General features: G+C 54.0%; 1 protein-coding gene across 1 annotated transcript in view; it reads right to left on the reverse strand.

Annotated features, from left to right (window-relative positions):
• Positions 12,821 to 16,827, reverse strand: part of HMGB3 (high mobility group box 3) — a 5,791-nt gene continuing 1,784 nt past the window's right edge. Inside the window, exons 2-5 of the mRNA XM_021406428.1 lie at positions 15,973 to 16,129; positions 15,466 to 15,605; positions 14,779 to 14,953; positions 12,821 to 14,307 (exon numbers count right to left, since the gene is read on the reverse strand). Of these exons, the coding sequence (XP_021262103.1) occupies positions 14,164 to 14,307; positions 14,779 to 14,953; positions 15,466 to 15,605; positions 15,973 to 16,122 (609 nt within the window). The 5' untranslated portion in view covers positions 16,123 to 16,129 and the 3' untranslated portion in view covers positions 12,821 to 14,163. The remainder of the gene's footprint in view (positions 14,308 to 14,778; positions 14,954 to 15,465; positions 15,606 to 15,972; positions 16,130 to 16,827) is intronic.

Consider the following 16,827-nt stretch of genomic DNA (forward strand, 5'->3'; position numbering starts at 1 on the left):
GCTCGCTGCTCCGCCGGCCGCGGTCTGCGGCGTGCCCCCACCCCTTGCGTGCGGGGTGGGTTTTGCTCCATCCCACCGTGAGCGGGAGGGCGAGTCTCCGCCGTCGGGTTCGTTCTGCGAACGCGTGCCTCTCGCCGCTGCCGTCCCGCGGCCGCATCCATCCTCAGCTCGGTTTGAAAGTAAAGCCAGAAAGCGGCTTTTATTGGGGATGCGGTGAGCCGCGGCTGCCCCGCGCCGGCGTCCTTCCCGCGGGACGGGCTTCCCGGGGAGGGGCTGATGGCCCGAGCCCGGCCGTGTTCAGGGAGAGTTTGGGTCGGTGACGTGCTCTGACTTCAGCTCGGGAAGACTTAATCCAGGTGTATGGCAACAAATGGAAGTGGTCGGGCAGTTGGACTCACAAAAGGTTCCTTCCTTCTGAACTGTTCTATTCTGTTCAGTTCAGTTCTGTTCTGTTCTATCCTATCCCTTGGATGAACTTGCTGAGTTCTACACAATTTTGCAAATATTTTCGATCTAAACTGAACATCTTCCTCTGCAGCCTTTTGTGTCCATGCCCAGGACCCACCCGCAGCACGGTGTAGCTCCTACAGACGCATCCTTTCCACAGCTCTCGCCTTCCAACTGGTCTGGTCTGTGCTGTTTTCACCACTTTAAGACACTTTCAGGTGTGTTTTGGACATGGAGAGCTGGGCTGTGACTTCTGAGGACCTCGGCTCAAAATGCAGATGCCTTGGGCTTGCTGTCTGCTGAAACTCAGGAACAGCCAGCTGGGAAGCTTTCAAGAGCCCCAGCAAACCCACACCAGACTGACCATCTCCTGCCAGCAGCAAGCCCACCCGTGCTGCCCCAGCCCCCAGTGAGGCAGCTGCTGGGCTGGGTGCCCCATGGGGTCCTGCCCTGTGGTGCCAATGTGCAGCCAGTTGCTGAATGACTCAGGGGGGGAGGCAGAGTGCCACAAACCCACTGCTCCCCACAGCTGCAGAGCAGGGCTGCTTGTTGGGGAACGTCCCAGGCAAGAGCACCCATGGGAGCGTCAAAGCTGCCCAACAAAGTCTTTGGCCTCGCTTATGATATACATATACATACATAGATACATATGTATTTCCTAGCGATGCAGCTTTAAAATAGTAAAGGAATGTTTTTCACCTGCTAACTTCCTTCGGAGTGAAACTGAGAGCTGCGCCGAGTAGTCTGTTCCGCAGCAGTGCCCCGGGGAGCAGCTCTGTGCATCCGTGCCGTTCCAGCAGCCCATCTCCCCGTGACACTCAGAAGAAATTATGATAGATGGAGTGAGCAACTGTTTTCATCGGTGGAGCAATTGAGATGGATCGTTCTCGGGCTGTTTCCTCCCACCTTCCTGCTAAATGGACTCTTCACAGTTTCAATTAAGATAAAGCCTGTGTGCCAGGAACCAGTGGCAAGGAAAGAAAGGAAGGTGGATGGATCAGTAAGACCTTCCTAATTACGCTTTGCCAGAACCTTTGATGTAAATCATGCCGAAATAAAAATATTCCGAGTGTTAGGCTCATTTGATTGTGCAAGAACTGCGAATGTGATCACAGGAGAAGGCGACCAAATGAGGGTCAGCAAACAGAGCCCCGTGGTTCCCAGAGCACACGTGGCACACACACACCGAGAGGAAAGCTGAGCAGAATGCACCTGGTGCACACAGGGCTGGAGTGCCGCCGTCCCCTCCTGCCTTCCCCGCCTGCTTCCCTACTGCGCTTGGCTCAGAAGAGTTAACCAGGTGTATGGTAACAAATGAAAGCTTGCATAATTGAAAGATAGCTGAGGCATTAATCTTCCTTCTCGGTACCTTGAGTCCTCTTTAAAAAGATTATTTTGTCTTCGGAGACAGCTTTAATGCTACTTAATGAATCGCTTATAAATGAAGGATTCTTTCCCCTACACGGGGACGGGCTGACTGCTACGCTGATTTTTGTCAATGTAAAAGAGACCATTCACTTTTGTCAAATCCGGAAAGATAATGGCTGCTCTCCACAAATACCACTACGCTGCTTGGCGTAGTTAGGGCCAATTCAGCCTGTGCTTTTGGCCGAGCCTGCTCAGTGGCAGCGACATGCCCACGTCCCTCAGCTGGCACTGTGGAGCTCATCGCCTTTTGACTCCAGCAATGGTTTTTAGCAGGGACAGCTGCAGAGGGGCCCGGCCTCAGGCATCTCTGGGGGCAGGGCCCCATAGCTTCTTTGAGCAGGAGCGAGGCAGGAGCTCATCACCTGGCACCAGGGCGCTCCACAAAGTGCTGCCATCAAACCACGCTTTTCACAAAGGCAGTGGCTACGTTATGCACACAGTTTGTGTGGCTCTGCTGGCAAATAACCCCAGTGCTTCTGACACGTACAGAGAGCCTGCCGTGTTTCAGCGGCCCAAAGCTTGCTCTGATTGCAGGGTCACATCCTGAATGGGGGCACACCGCGAGCACCCCGCTGCCTTCAGCTCGTCCAGCTGCACTCCTCTAGCACTGGGATGCAATGGCTTTGTGAATGGTCTTGTATCCCACCCAAAATCTCAAATGGGAGCGCCTCTCCCGCTCATTGTTCGGGTGAGGAGTGGCCCAGGGCTTCAGATTCTGAGCAAGAAAACCGTTCCTCCTACATTTGCCCTACAGCAGACAAGTTGTTCGAGGTGCTCAGTGCTCCTCAGAGGACAACAAATAAAGAAAAAGGAAAGCTTGCCCATGGCAGCCAGTCCCTGGGGAGCAACAGAGCAGCCCTGCTCGTGGTCAGGATCTGCCTTTAGCAGGAGCACAGGAACAGCAGACATCCTCCTCACACCTGAGCCCAAATGCTGCGCCTGGACAAGGGGCTGCATGGGGCTGGCTGCGGGCAGGGCTTGCTCATGGCACTGAGACTTCCTGAGCAACAAGAAGAAAATATTAAAGGTAAATAATTAAATAGAGAGAGCACTTGATATTGTTCCCGCTGAGATTTCTGGCAGCCCCCATCCACCGCTCACTTCCCTGTCCCTTTTGCAGGCAGGGATGCTGCTGCTTGCACAGCCCCAGCCCTGGTGCCCACAGGGGACGCTGCAGGGTGGCTCCCGCTTGCCCCATGGCTGTCAGCCCCTCTCCTCCCCGGCTCTGCCATTTCTTCCTTCTAGCCCCAAGCCCGATATCCTGCCCTGTTCAGGAGGAGCTGGAGGGCAGCTGTTGAACACACCAAGGTCTCCCCTGGTTTTCCTCCATGTGCGTTCAGAACAGGGACTTCAGCTTGTACTCTGGCTGTGCTTCAACCCCAATAAAAGAGACAGTTATCACTTCACAGGGAGGCAGGACAGGCAAAACCTGGGTACCCCCCACCTGCAGGCATTTCTCCTGCCCCACAGAGCAGTGGGGCCAGCCCGGCTCCCCGTGCCTTCTCACCCAGCCCAGTTTGCCATCGCTCCTGTCAACATCCTCCCACTCCCAGCGAAGCCAGGGATGAAACTGCCACAGTCATCTTCTGCGAGGGGAGAAACAAGAGACTGAAGCGAGGAGGCCCAAAGGGAGCCTTGCCCTGAGCAGCCTGGGCAGGGCTCTGCAGCACCACGGGCACTCAGCACCAAGCACCTCATCGTGACCATCAGCATGGGCGGGTTTTGGGGGGCAGCACGGCACAGCTGCTCCTGACACCCGGCTCTTAATTGCACACCAAGTGGCACCAGTGCGCCTGCAGCGAGGGGCTCTGCTGCCCACAGCTGCTTGCAAAGGCCTCTTTTCTTCATCCTCATTATGGGAAACAGCCTGCATGGATCCAGCCACCAGTGGAGATGTTTCCTCTTATGAAGTGTATTGCTTTCTGCTGTCAATTTCAAGCAGAGTGCTCTACAACCCGCTGCAAATTGCTGGGTGAAAGCATAAATAGGAGCGCAGGGCCCTGACTGCATTCCTGGTGGCAGACTTGCTAAAACAGCTGATGGAAATGCAGAGGTCAGGAGAAAGGGAGAGCGTCACCAGAGGCCCCAGCACAGCCAGAGCCCTGCAGGACTGCCAGCACGGCCGGAGGTGGCCGACCACCTTTTCCATTTCTCCGCTGGCCATTTTTTGGTCAGTGAGCTGCTGGATCCCAGCGCTCCCAGTGCCCTCCCCATGGAAGCTCCATCAGGAAACCTCCCGCACCGCACCAGCTCCGCACTCAGCCCCGCAGCGTTTCCGCAGGCTCTGCAGGTCAGTATTGATCCCGCCAGCAGCGCTCCTGCCCAGCACAGCCAGGCTTTGCCTGAAGAAGCCCCCAGCCCCGGCGCTGCTGGGGACACATCTCCTCCTCCTTGTGGGCACCCCATACATCTCCCACCTGGGACAGATGCCTCCTCTGGGATTCTTTCGGTGGAAAAGCCCACCTCGATCAGTAGCTGCACTTACCTTTATGGCAAGACGAAAGTCATGCTCGAATTCCTGTGGCTTTATGGAGAACCAAAGCAGCACCAAGCTGCCAGTGGCTGCCTCCTGCCACTCTGCTCTGCCACAGGCACCCCCGGCCCTGGCTTTATGCAGCCACACAGAAGCCAGTGCTGGGCTTTATAATGGGTGTGAAATTCCATTTAACAGAGCTGAACCGTTAGCTTTAGAAAAGGAAGATGGGAAGTGGAGAAAAGAGAGAGACTTGCATGTCTCAGGTTCACTCCACACCCCTGAAACTCTGCCTGAAGGAAGCAAATTTGGAGCTTCAACTCCAGCTGTGAAGTCTTACAGGCTTGGCACACCAAAAACAAAGCCCTGGTGGGCAGCACTGCCCCACATCACCCTGCAAGAAGGGGCAGCCCCTGGCACCTGGGCAGGAGGCAGAGCCCCTGAGGGGGCACGGCTCACAGGGAGCGGGGCAGAGGGCTGAGACCCAGACATCACCTCCACAGCGGGAGAAAGTTGCCAGGCATATTTAGAGTTTGTGTATATCTTACATTTGTATATATATAAAGACTGACAAGGCGTTTCTATATATGCAGTGTGAGCAGGATGTTGCTATAGTGATCTTAATTTCACATTCCTTACATTAAGGAGAAGACTGCAAGTTGTTTGGCACCGGGACTGTCTCTTTGTCATGGTGCGTGCGGCACTCAGCCCAGCAGGGCTCTGGTCTCATCTGGAGCTATGGAAATAGGAATCACTGCAAACAATAACGCTGCCATCACTGCGCAGCAGCTTCAGATGCAGAGTCCTTTAAAAAAGGGAAAGAAAAAAAAAAAGAAAGGAAGATGCAGACAGCAAGAGAGACGGCACGGCACGTACAGCCAAACCAGGCTGCAGCACCGCGAGCATGGCCTGCGCCGTGGTGGGAGGCTTGGCTGGCAGCCCTGGCAACGTTGTGGGCATCACTGGGCTGCGCTTGATTCTGCCTCCCCCAAGGGAGCGAACCTCCTCAGCCCCCCCAGAACAGCAGGAGAAGCGGACAGGACACTGTTAAGCTGTAAAAAAGCAAAGCTGCAGTGCTCCTCGCTGGGGACCTCTGACCACCAGCAGTCTCTGTAGGGCACAGTGACAGGTCCTGCAGCCACGGCAGGCAGATCACTGCGAAATCATCATTTATTGGGGTTAAACGTTACGCATTTTCTCCCTGCCTTCCGTGGCAGGGCAGCATTGAGGTGCTCCGTGTTTCTTCCTCTGCAAAATGAAAACATGGGGCAGCCACTGACAGTGGGCGATCAGCCCTGGGAGCAAGGCCAGCCACGGGGCAGCGGGGCAAGAGTTGGGGAATCCAGGGAGGGACAGGCAGGCGTTACTGTCATCCCCAGACTTCAACAAATGGAGGTGTCACACGAAACTGCATTGCTTTGACGTTCGGATGGGGAAATATTTAGATGTTATGCTTTATGAGTCATATCAAAGCTTTTATGCTGAAAACTCCTCTCCGGATGAGGATGGGAATATTTCTCATGACAGTCCTGATCCAGCCAATCTATTTGCAGAGCTGAAGGACCCGGCAGGGCCACGTCCTCCAGACGATCTGTTGATGGGATGAGCTCTTCCAGGGGGGCTGGATGACACCCGCACCTCCCACTGCCCACACATCCCCCGGGGAAGAGCTGGGTACCCCATCCCTGTGCCCCACTGCCAGCACTCCCAGCACACACAGCCCAAGCCAGGCCCCGTGTTAGGGAAGTGGATGTGCACCCACTCGTGGGCAGCGCGAGCCCTCGCTGTGCGGGGCTGGGTCCCAGCCCCATGGCCGTGCTGGATGAGCTGCCCGGCTCCTCCGCCTGCAGGAAAGGCCGTGGCACCGCCAGAGCATGGCTGCTGGTGATTTATTTGGGAAGAAGCCTCATTTCTCACTGATCGCATTAGAAGCGCAGGACGGATTAGTGCATGGAGTAACCTTGATAGCTGAGAAATTCAGTGTATGCAAATGTGAGCCTTAAACGGCTCTTTCTACAAAAGATTAGCCAGCACGGTGACATCTCTGTGACGTGGCACCAGCGAACAGACCGGTATGGAAGAGCAGAGCCTTTGCCACAAGCCACGGCACACAGTCTACTGCCATCCCCAAATGCAGCTCATCCCCATGAGCACAGCGCTCTGCACTCCTGCTCACCCTGCTGCGCGGCAACGTGCCCCTATGCCTGCAGGTGCTCACCAAAAAGATGCCAGACAGCTGAAACCACGGCGCAGAGCTGCTGGTAGCACCCAGGAGCCGCTCTGTCAGCCCTAACCTCAGCCCAGGGGCAGCTCGGCCTCTTCCCCCTCCTCCAGCCCCACGGAGCTCAGCGTTAGAGGCGTGAGTGCAGACAGGAGGGGAACAGGACAAAACTCACAGCTTCCCCAGCGCAACGCTGCCCACTGCCCAGGCTCTCCTGGTGCCAGGCTGCAGCCAGCCCTCCGGGCAGCCGGTGGGACACAGCACCCGCAGCCCATCCCCAGCCGGGAGGCAGCCAAGAGCCGTGGCCAGGCACCCGGCATGGGTGCGGAAGGCCCAGGGCTCCGCAGGATGCACGGGGCTGCTCGGGATGCTGCGCAATTCGAGACAGCCGCCTGAAGATGGCAAGCCAACACTGCCGCTTATCATACATGCAAATAACCCTGCTGGAGGAGGAAGAGGCTCCCTACAAATACCAGGGCTATATTTTCTTCGCAGCCCATGGAATGCCAGAGCAGAATTTAAATTGCGGCGTTTATCAGGAAGGTCTGAGCCCTTCCCTCTCCTCCTCTTTGTTCAGCGCTGCCCGGCTCACAGAGCTGCACGTGGCACTGCTGGTACTGCACCAGTCCTCCAGCCCGAATGCAAAGTCTGAGGAAGAAATTGCAACGCATCCGTTGGCACCAGGGAGCCATAGAGCTAGCGTGTGCAAGCAATAATTTATCCTGAGCCTTCTAGTGGCATTTTATGTCTTTTTGCTGTAGTGCTATTACAGCTTTGATTACTCCATTTTTATGTTTGTCAGCACAGCATATGGGTGAGATAATTTGTATTCAAAGTATTAAACTGGCACTGTAAATTATTAAAGACCCAATTCATAAAAGCATTACACACCACATGCAGATCCCTTCCCCTGAACTCTTCTCTCCTCCCCCCATTTCGCAGACCTGACTTAACCAAGGGCTGCCGGCAGCCGTGGGCACGGGGGGGCCCCGCAGAGCAGACGTGGGACAGGAACGCTGCCCCATGCGGCTCACTCCTCCCCACGTGCCTGCTGTCCACTGCGTCTCAATTCGACGTCTCTGAAGATACAATGGAGAAGAACACGTTTCCCCATCTTCTCCGTTTGCTGTGGAGCACCCTCTGAAAGCTGCCTCTCCTGCCGGGAAACGCAGTGTTTCAGCTGCACCCTGCGATGAGGGGTGGCTGATTCCAGCGCCTGCTTACCAGAGCATACACAGCACCGTCATACTGAGCAGACGCCGTCTTCTGTTTTGCTCATTACTGAGATTTACTGCCTTATAAGCTTATTATTGACTGAGGCTTTAGGCTCTCCTCGGGGCTGGGACACCGGGAAGGCAGCGTCCCAGCCGCAGCAGCATCCCCGGCACAGCCGTCTGCATGGCCCCAGCGCTGCACCGCGCCCTGCAGCTGGAGCGGAGCAAGGTGCTGGGCGAAGGAGCTGTGTGTGCTCTCACACCTGCACGCACCGCGGCTCAGTGCAAAGCGCAGGCAGGACGGAAGCAGGGGCAAAGCAAAGTGCCGGAGGCGAAGGAGGAGGATGGAGAAACAGCAGGCACTGAGATGCAAGAACAGGGATGACTTTTGAAAGAAAGAAAACAACACACAAAGAAAACAAGTAAACAAACAAGCCAAACAAAAACAAAATAGTCAAGCCACTATTTGGCTATTTCTGCTCACGACATACTAATTCCTTTTCCAATCTTTTGCTTTCAAAACCATTTTTTCTATTCCCGTTTCATCACCAAATAAAAGAAAGACAACCTCCAGCCTGCCCCAGTCCCCGGTCTGGACAGGGCCAGGAGCTGGGTTTGAAGGTGCTCGTGGGCCTCCCCAACACAGGGCACTTGATCCTACCAACAGAAGCCAACCCGAGGCGCCTGCTGCTGCTGGGATGCTTCTGCTCAGGCGGCGCTCAGCACAAGCAGGGCCACGAGAGCCAAGCACAGCCCTGCCGCTTCCCGAGGGTGAGCTTCTAGAGCACTGATTGCGTCGGTAATGGTTTTTTCATTAAAGGCAGGGGACGCTGCTGGGGAGGGGCGTGCTCTACGCATAGCACAGGTAGCGGGTTTTGGAGCAGCCCCGACAACGGCCGTGCCCTGTGGCCAGCCCAGCCGCCCCCAGCGCAGCAGGCTTCCAGATGTCCAGCCTCTCTCCCACCCCAGACTCCTAATCCCCTACTTTGTCTGAGCTCTGGCTGATTTCTGATGCATTCAGCTTACCCAGCTGCTAGCGAACATCTGAATATTTCCCTCTTTCCTCTCACATTTCACCTTGGAGGAGAAGCACTTTACCAGCTCCAGCTCCGCCTTTATCAAGGCAATTAGTCCGACACAAAAGAGGTGAATTGGACCAAGAGAAGCTCACTGGCCTGTAAAATCCCCAATATTTCAAGACAGGCTGAGGCCAAATATGACTATTTCAAAAGAAAAAAAAAAAAAAAAAGGAAAAGTAAAGGGTGTGTAACCAGAGTGCTGGCCTTCCTGACCACAATGCAGAAGAAACAACTCAGCAGATCCATGAAGGCAGAAACCAGCAAACACAACGTAAAGGAAAGTTTACAAACACAGCAGCTGTAATTCCTTCCATAACATCGGAGGACCAAAGTTTGCGAGGAACAAAAGGAAATGATTAACAGGGGAAATATGCGTGGTACAGAAAAGACTTTTTAGTCCAAAAAGGGATGTCCATATTTAGAAACGCTCAGTTCTCATTGTGAGAGCATTGCTTTTCCTGAATGCATTTCTCCCCCATGAAAGAAAGAAGTCACAAAGGGAGTTTGTGCACTGCTGTGTCACATGTACACAGAGCGCTGCTTATGTTCCTCAAGGAACAAGGGAAAAATGCAAAGATTGCAGAGCAAGTAAATAAACAAGCAAAAACTTCTCCTCCTTATTTGGGAGATGGCTCCTGCTGAATGCGTCCAAGCACAAGGCAGAGGACGTGCCTTGGCCACCCCTCGCTCGCATCTCCCACCACCAGCACCCACTGGTGGCACAAGTGTCACTGCCACCCCCAGCCAACGAGCAGCGCGAGCAACAGATCCTCAGTGAGACAGCTGGATGCCAGCTCCCCAGGGCTTATCCCAGTTTCAGAGCAGCCCACGAACAAAGGGCTCTCTTTAAGGTTTTCACTGCCACCTTCACCTTGCAGCTTGCTCAGAAAAACCTCCCAGCAGTTTGTGTTCTCCCCAGTTCCAGAGCACGAGGCACTCGCAGCAGGAGGGGCAGCAGCCCGAGCTCACAAGCGCCCCGGGTGAGCCCTCAGCAGCCCCAGCCGAGGCCAGGCCATTGGCACAGGCCTGGAGCCGCCCCACACCTCCTCTCAGCTCATCACACCCACACCGGCCGGGCAGGGGTCAGGTGCTGCGGGGCACTCCGGCCACAGGCCACCAAACACAGCCCGGAGCCCTCCTGACAAAGAGGCAGAGGCACGCACACAGCACACTCCCCGCCGGGCACAGGGCTGTTTGATCCACGCCAGGCTGCAAGCTGAAACACGCTCAGAGAGCAACTGCTCGGTGGCCAGGTCCCCTCTGCTTCGCTCTACAGCGTGGCTGCAATTTGCAGTCAGTTCATTGCATTACAGTCCGGCAAGCCAGAGGTCCAAAGCTGCGAGCATCCAGCTGCTGGCCAACGACACACAGCCAGCGGCAGCCCTCACACCTCGCTGCTGCAAGAAGCACGGGGAGCCAACAGCCGGCCTGACACAGCGAGCAGACAGAGCTGCAACTGCCATGTCCCCAGCACGCCCCCCAGCAGGCTCCCACCTTCCTGGGGATCTCTGCTAGGGCTGCTGCCGATTGATTCCATATGCATTTGGACCTTGATTTTTAATTAATATTATGACGGAAAAATCAACGTGCTGCTTCCACGCACATGCACTGGGGTACAGACACAAGCAGCAGGAAACAATCCCATTGCACTGCCTTTGCTGAGGGCCGACCCCCCACCTGTGTTGGGGCTGCGCTGAAGCAGTTCCACCTCGGAGCCCACCCAAGTCCCAGGGCGTGCATTCAGCTCACACAAAACATTTACCAGACTTCAACCGGATTTACAATTGTATGGGCTACAGAGCAGCAGGAGAGCATGGCCTTGCTGAGCTAGGCAAGGGGCAGGCTCTACCCTGCACTGGAGCAGTCCCATCCGTAGCACACCTTCCCCAGCCAGCCTGGTTTGAGGACACGGCCCATTTTGGCAGTTAGTGTGCTCTCAGAACTGAGCACGGCCCCGAGTACAGCCCAGCAGCACCAAGCACAGACAAGCTGCATGGTGAGGCAGGTTGGTGCTCGGGGCCCCTGCCTGCTCTGCCCCTCCGCGCACAGCGCCCACAGGTGTTCTCCTTTGAGCAAAGGCCACAATTGCATCACTGTAACTCTGTATTTTAGGCATCCAGAGAGGGGACCCAACCAGCCCAGCCACCAGCTGCCTCCCCAGAGAGGAGAGCGGGTCCCGCAGCTGCTGCGCAGGCTGAGACCAGCTCCCCTCGGGCAGGCACAGGGGGATGCAACAGAGCACAGCTTGGGAACGAAAGCCGTTCTGCAGCCAGCTCTAGCAAAGTCACACAAGGGGAAGCCTCCCTCCATCCCTCCCCTCGATCTATTTCATCACTGCCCTCCTCTACACAGAGCGGAGCTAATAAGAGACACATTTACTTCGCACGGCTTTGGAGTGAAGTTGAGCAAGGAGTTTCAGCTGCACAGCAGCCCAAAGCAGAACCGTCTGTTTGGAACACCACAGGCATGTCAGAGCGTTCTATCAAATAAACTGAGCCGTGTGAAATTAAGCAGTTCCCAATATTTGAGATGACAACATCTCTGAACACAAATCACAGCAGTGGTGGAGCAGGGGAAAAATCCTACGTTATTTATATACATTCACCCTGAGGTATTTATCAATGGCAGAGCACCAAGGGGATAGAAGCACCAGCACTGCATCTGCAGTACCCAAATCCAAGCCCCCCGAGTCCCGCGCCAGCACTGCATCGAGCAGCATCCCCCAGGCACGCCGTATTTCAGGAATTTGCCAAGCAGGAGTAGGTAGTGCCTATGGCCAAAGACCTCCACGGAGCCCTGCAACTCGATAGATTTCCAATATAACGAAGACAAAGAGGTGTCAGCTCCAGCCCTGATTTGCTAATACTATCAATAGGGACTCAGCTCACTAGCAGTTAATTCAAAGCCAAGCTCGATTTGCACAGCAGTGATCTACACTAATTCCCATATGTGGCTAAGGGGAGATTTTGCCAGCTAGACAATAGGAACAGCATTAGAGCTCCTGAAACGATGCCATCGCTTTTCTCTTCTGCTCCACCACTTCCCATCAAATTCCCACGTGCTGGCATCTCCACTCTTCTCCCTCGTGACCCAAGAGGCACAGGAAGGGCAGGGAACACGAGGGTACCTGTTTCTTTTCCAGGCACGCTTTTATTCAGCCTTTCAAAACACAACTCCCCATAAAATGGGAGCCAATTTCACACTTTTTTGTTGTAGTTCATTAAAGACATTAAGAATTGCCATAATTAAGCAATTACAGAAATATTTCCAAGGGATACAACGAACACTGAAACCATTAAAAAAAAAATCACCACGTGCGGCTACATTCCAGGCCGTATTCCGTAAGTTTCTAACTCGTTTTCGCTCTCAGCTCCTACCCCACCACAACGTCACGTCGGTGTTTTGCCACAGTACCGCAGTTATCGAGGTCACAAAGCCAGACACACGCCCCGTCAGGCGATGAAGCCGCTTCTCCCCACCAGCATCGCTTCTCCTGCCTGCAAGCCGGGCCCTCGTGCACCCGCAGTTGGGCTCGGTGGCAGCGGCCGTCCCCACACAGTTCTCCCCTCCTGCCAAGCGGGCGGCACGTGGCAGCGCGCATCTGACAGCGTCACCACGGGCACGTCTGCAGCCCACCTCCTCTTGGCCGAGCAGCCGGGCTGGAGCCGCGGCCAGAACACGAGGGAGAGGGGGAGAGCCACCAGACCGGGGCCGAGCAGGGCAGCGCCTTCCCAGGGAGGCTGCGGGACACCCCGCCGGAACCGGGAAGAGCAGGTCCGTGCTGCAGCCAGTGCCACCAGAGGGACGGAGCCGAGCCGTGCCCCCGCCCGCAGCACCCGGTCACCTGGCGTCGTTAGGAGGGACGCGGAGCGAGCACGGCCCTAGTGCGGCAGCCAGCCTGGGCGCCTCGCTCCTGCCGAGGGTTAAGATGCTAGAAAAAACCACAAGTCTGAAACAGTTTAACACAGGACAAAAAAGGCACATTTTAATATGTACAGCAATGCATTTGGGCTATAAATTTACCCAACACAACTGAAAAAAAAAAAAAATCCAAACTATGCTTTTATACTTATTCCATAGTATCAGCCTCATTCCTAGCCACCTACCTTTCTCTGCATCTCTGAATGCTGCTATATACACACACAAACAAACAATTACGTCATGAATGTTCATTTAGGCTCCCAAGTTCAAGTAATAAAGTTCAAACTTGCATAGCATCTTATGCCACTCAGCCATAAACAGTTATGATTGCATATTAGCTGGAGCAGCCATCTCTTTCAATTCAGCCAGTTTTGGCTGGCCACCATTTATTTTTATTTTTAATCCTTGAGTCAGAATGTTTCCTAAGTCACCAGCCCTGAGGGATGCCACAGACTTCGCAATGAACCTCTCGCTGTTGTTAAGATCCTTTTAAACCAGAAATTTAGAGTGTTGTCAAGAACAGTTTTAAAAATGTAATACTGTTTATTTTGCTTCAAAAACATTTCAGCATTCTAAACATACAAAAAAAACAGAACGTTGCAAATTTGTTTAAGTACAGAGTGTTTTTGAACTTCAGTTGCTGCACTGGCTCTTCACTGAGTTGACGATGAAGAGATGTCTACAGTTTCAGTTTAAAAACTACCGCACTTAACTAAAAAAATCCGTACACTTCTCATGCCAGCTGAACCCCCTTCCACAACTAAGAATGGCAGCAGAATGCTATTTCACTATATACAGAAAGACAACTTTAAGCTAAATGGACGCCCACTGTAGTGTAAATAGATCTACCCTCACAGTGCATGCTTCGGGCCATGGCACCCCGGGGAACGTACGGCCTCTCCAGTAATCACTGCTCCTCTAAGGCATCATAACTCTAAGCATGTACCACAAGAATCTGTCTAGTTTTTACAAACTATAGATATGTACAGTTTATAACCCAGGATTTTCTAGCCAATAACCATATAGTAACACCACCTTACAAATTAAAAAAATGCTTGAAACATTTTTAAATGCTTTGTTACACCAACAGCAAAGTGCACAGAGTTAGGAGAACACTAGAGGGCCTTTTCATTTTAAAAATGTTTGGAAATATGTACAACTTTGATACAGTTTCAGGGTGCTCACTACACCCATGGCCACTTCATGTAAACCAGTTACAATTTCTAGAGCACTTTTAGAAACTACAACGCGATCGGAATCCAAATTTTTTTTTAATTAAGCCTAATAAGGGCAAGAGACACCATCTCAAATAAGAGGTGTTGCATTTACGGTGTTTCCCCTACTCTATGGTATTCACATGGAGACAAGTATTGTACAGTTTTATTCGTCATCATCATCTTCATCCTCCTCTTCTTCATCCTCCTCCTCCTCTTCGTCTTCTTCCTCTACCTTTTTCCGAGCAGCTTTGGTTGCCGCTCCCTTTGCGCCATCAAACTTTCCTTTAGACTTGTAGTCTGCAACATCCTGCAAAGTCAAGGGGATGTCTTAATTTGCCCTAAGCGCCAAACACCCAGCGTTCGCACGGCGGGGCGCGTTAGCGGAGCCGACTGCCCTCCTGCAGCCACAGCCCCAGAGGGGAGGCAGCCCTGAGCCCCACGCTAACCACTCCCTGCCTGAGGGTTAGGGAGAGAAGCCAACCTCTCATCACTTCCCTGCTAGCAGGACATAGCTCCTCTAACAGCATGGCGATCTCTCCGCTGCAGCTACGGGTGCGCTTTGCCCGGGGACGTTCCTCCCCGCCGGAACGCACCTGCCTGCCTCTACCCGACTGCGACCCGGCGTACATCCACTGTGAGAGCTGGGCCCCGCAGCACACGAGAGCGCCCAACCGCCAACAGCTGCGGGGGCACAGCCCCCACTGCTCAGCTCCGTCTGTCACACAGAGAGGCACCAGCAAAGGAGCCCGCAAGGAGAGACGCGTTACAGCAGCCTTACCTTCTCGTACTTCTCCTTCAGCTTAGCGGCCTTATTGTTATAAGGCTGCTTTTCACCATCGCTGAGGTTGTTCCACATTTCGCCAAGCTTCTTCGCTACGTCCCCGATGGATATGCCAGGGTTTGTGGACTTGATCTTGGGGCGGAACTCTGAGCAGAACAGGAAGAAGCCAGACCTGGGGAGAAGCACCAGCGGACAGTGAGCAGCGCAGCAGCACATCCCAGCAGCAGCCCCTCCCCGCCCCCCAGCACAACATCCCTAACATCCTTACCTACGCCCACGTGTGGACAACAAATTGTTTTTTTAATTATTATTTTTTCTAGTACATTTTTTGAATTTCCTGCGGGCCAGTCTTGCGGCCTTAAATCTTATTTGTTTCTATTACGTTTTCTATCCCCGTCCTCCTGCAATTCCATCTTCAGTGTACAAGTCTCACTGCGGCCCAGCCGCCTGCATCCTTCACCACAATTTTAAGGGCACCGAGTACCGGCAACTCTGCCAGTGCTCTACACGCTCAGGATTAATTACAATCTACCCAGAAATCTCACAAAGATGCTATCAGCACCTTTGGTACTTCTGTACCCACAGAACATCCCATTGACGTTTTATCGCAAATAACAGGCAAGCTGTAAGCGCTGCAAGAAGCAGCGCAGTAACACTTGTGCACGCTGTGCCTCAGCTACTTACGGTGGTCGCTTTGGGGCGTTGGGATCCTTCTTCTTCTTGCCACCCTTAGCTGGGCCGTAGTCCTTCATTTCTCTATCGTATCGTACCTTATCGGCCTTTGCCATTTCATCAAATTTAGCCTTCTCCTTGCTTGACATGGTCTAAAAAACACACAGAAAACACAAGACACCAAGCCACGTGATCACCCAATGTTCAATAACTGGCAAACTTTGAGTACACAAGCCAAACACGCCAACTCCACAGGGCCATTTCAGAATGTGTTTGTTTTCTAATGGATCGCTGTGGGGACCAAGGTCCTGGCCGCGGCAGCGGCCATGGCCAGCACTGCAGGAGGGAGGTGGCCATGCCGGCACAAGTGCTCGTGGCTTTTACAGGGGCCAGCAGCAGCACATCGGGCAGGGACGCAGCACCCAGACTGGAACAGCAGCAGCATCCCCTTCTGCACTCAGACCAGCACAGGCAACGCAAGCAGATAACATGACAAGTCATCGCTTCAGATTAAGGTACCTTCCACCTCTCCGAGCACTTCTTAGAGAACTCTGCAAAGTTGACGGGAACCTCTGGGTTCTTCTTCTTGTGCTCCTCGCGGCACGTCTGCACAAAGAAGGCATAGGCAGACATCTTGCCCTTAGGCTTCTTCGGGTCACCTTTAGCCATCCTGACTCTGTTGGGCAGAAGGGAGAACGGAACATGTGAACTTCAGAACATACCAGTGTGTGCACAACGTGCGTGTGTTTGAACCCACACACACGCCCAGAGGCAACCTGCCCTCACTCACACCTCTCCTCCCCACAGCACCTCCTGCTGTCTCCCACATGGCTCTGAAATTATCCTCGGGCTGCAGACCAGAGCCAAGCGGAACCCATCATGACCAAAGTTTTACATCGATATGTTTACATCATGTCAAAGGATGGGAGCCGGGCCATTAAGCACACATACTGCCGCCCATAAAGCACTATATGTGAACCAGTACAAGGACTTTGAGTTGGCCACCACAGCAAGGCTCGAGCCACACGTCTGGCACCAGCTATGCCTCATCTCCTCAGCAGCCACATCCCCATACTGGGGGCAGCTCCCCAGGTGGAAGGCCACACGGATCCCACCGCAGGGTACGGGTGGGTGCGGGCAGCGGAGCATGCCATGGCCAGCACGAGGCTGGGTGCAAGGAGCTAACTTCGGGCCCCATCGTCCCCACCCTATTTGTTTTTCCTTCGGGGAATAAAAATAACCCCGCGGCAACGCTCCCTATTCACGGCTTTCAAGGGTTTGAAAACCCGGTTTTTATTGGTGCAACACGGCGAGGTGCCGGCGCGGGGCTGGAGGACCCGGCCCGCTGCTGCCGCCGCTCGGGGCCGGCGGGGC

Source organism: Numida meleagris, chromosome 8 (genome assembly GCF_002078875.1).
Source record: "Numida meleagris isolate 19003 breed g44 Domestic line chromosome 8, NumMel1.0, whole genome shotgun sequence".
Classification (NCBI taxonomy): Eukaryota; Metazoa; Chordata; class Aves; order Galliformes; family Numididae; genus Numida; species Numida meleagris.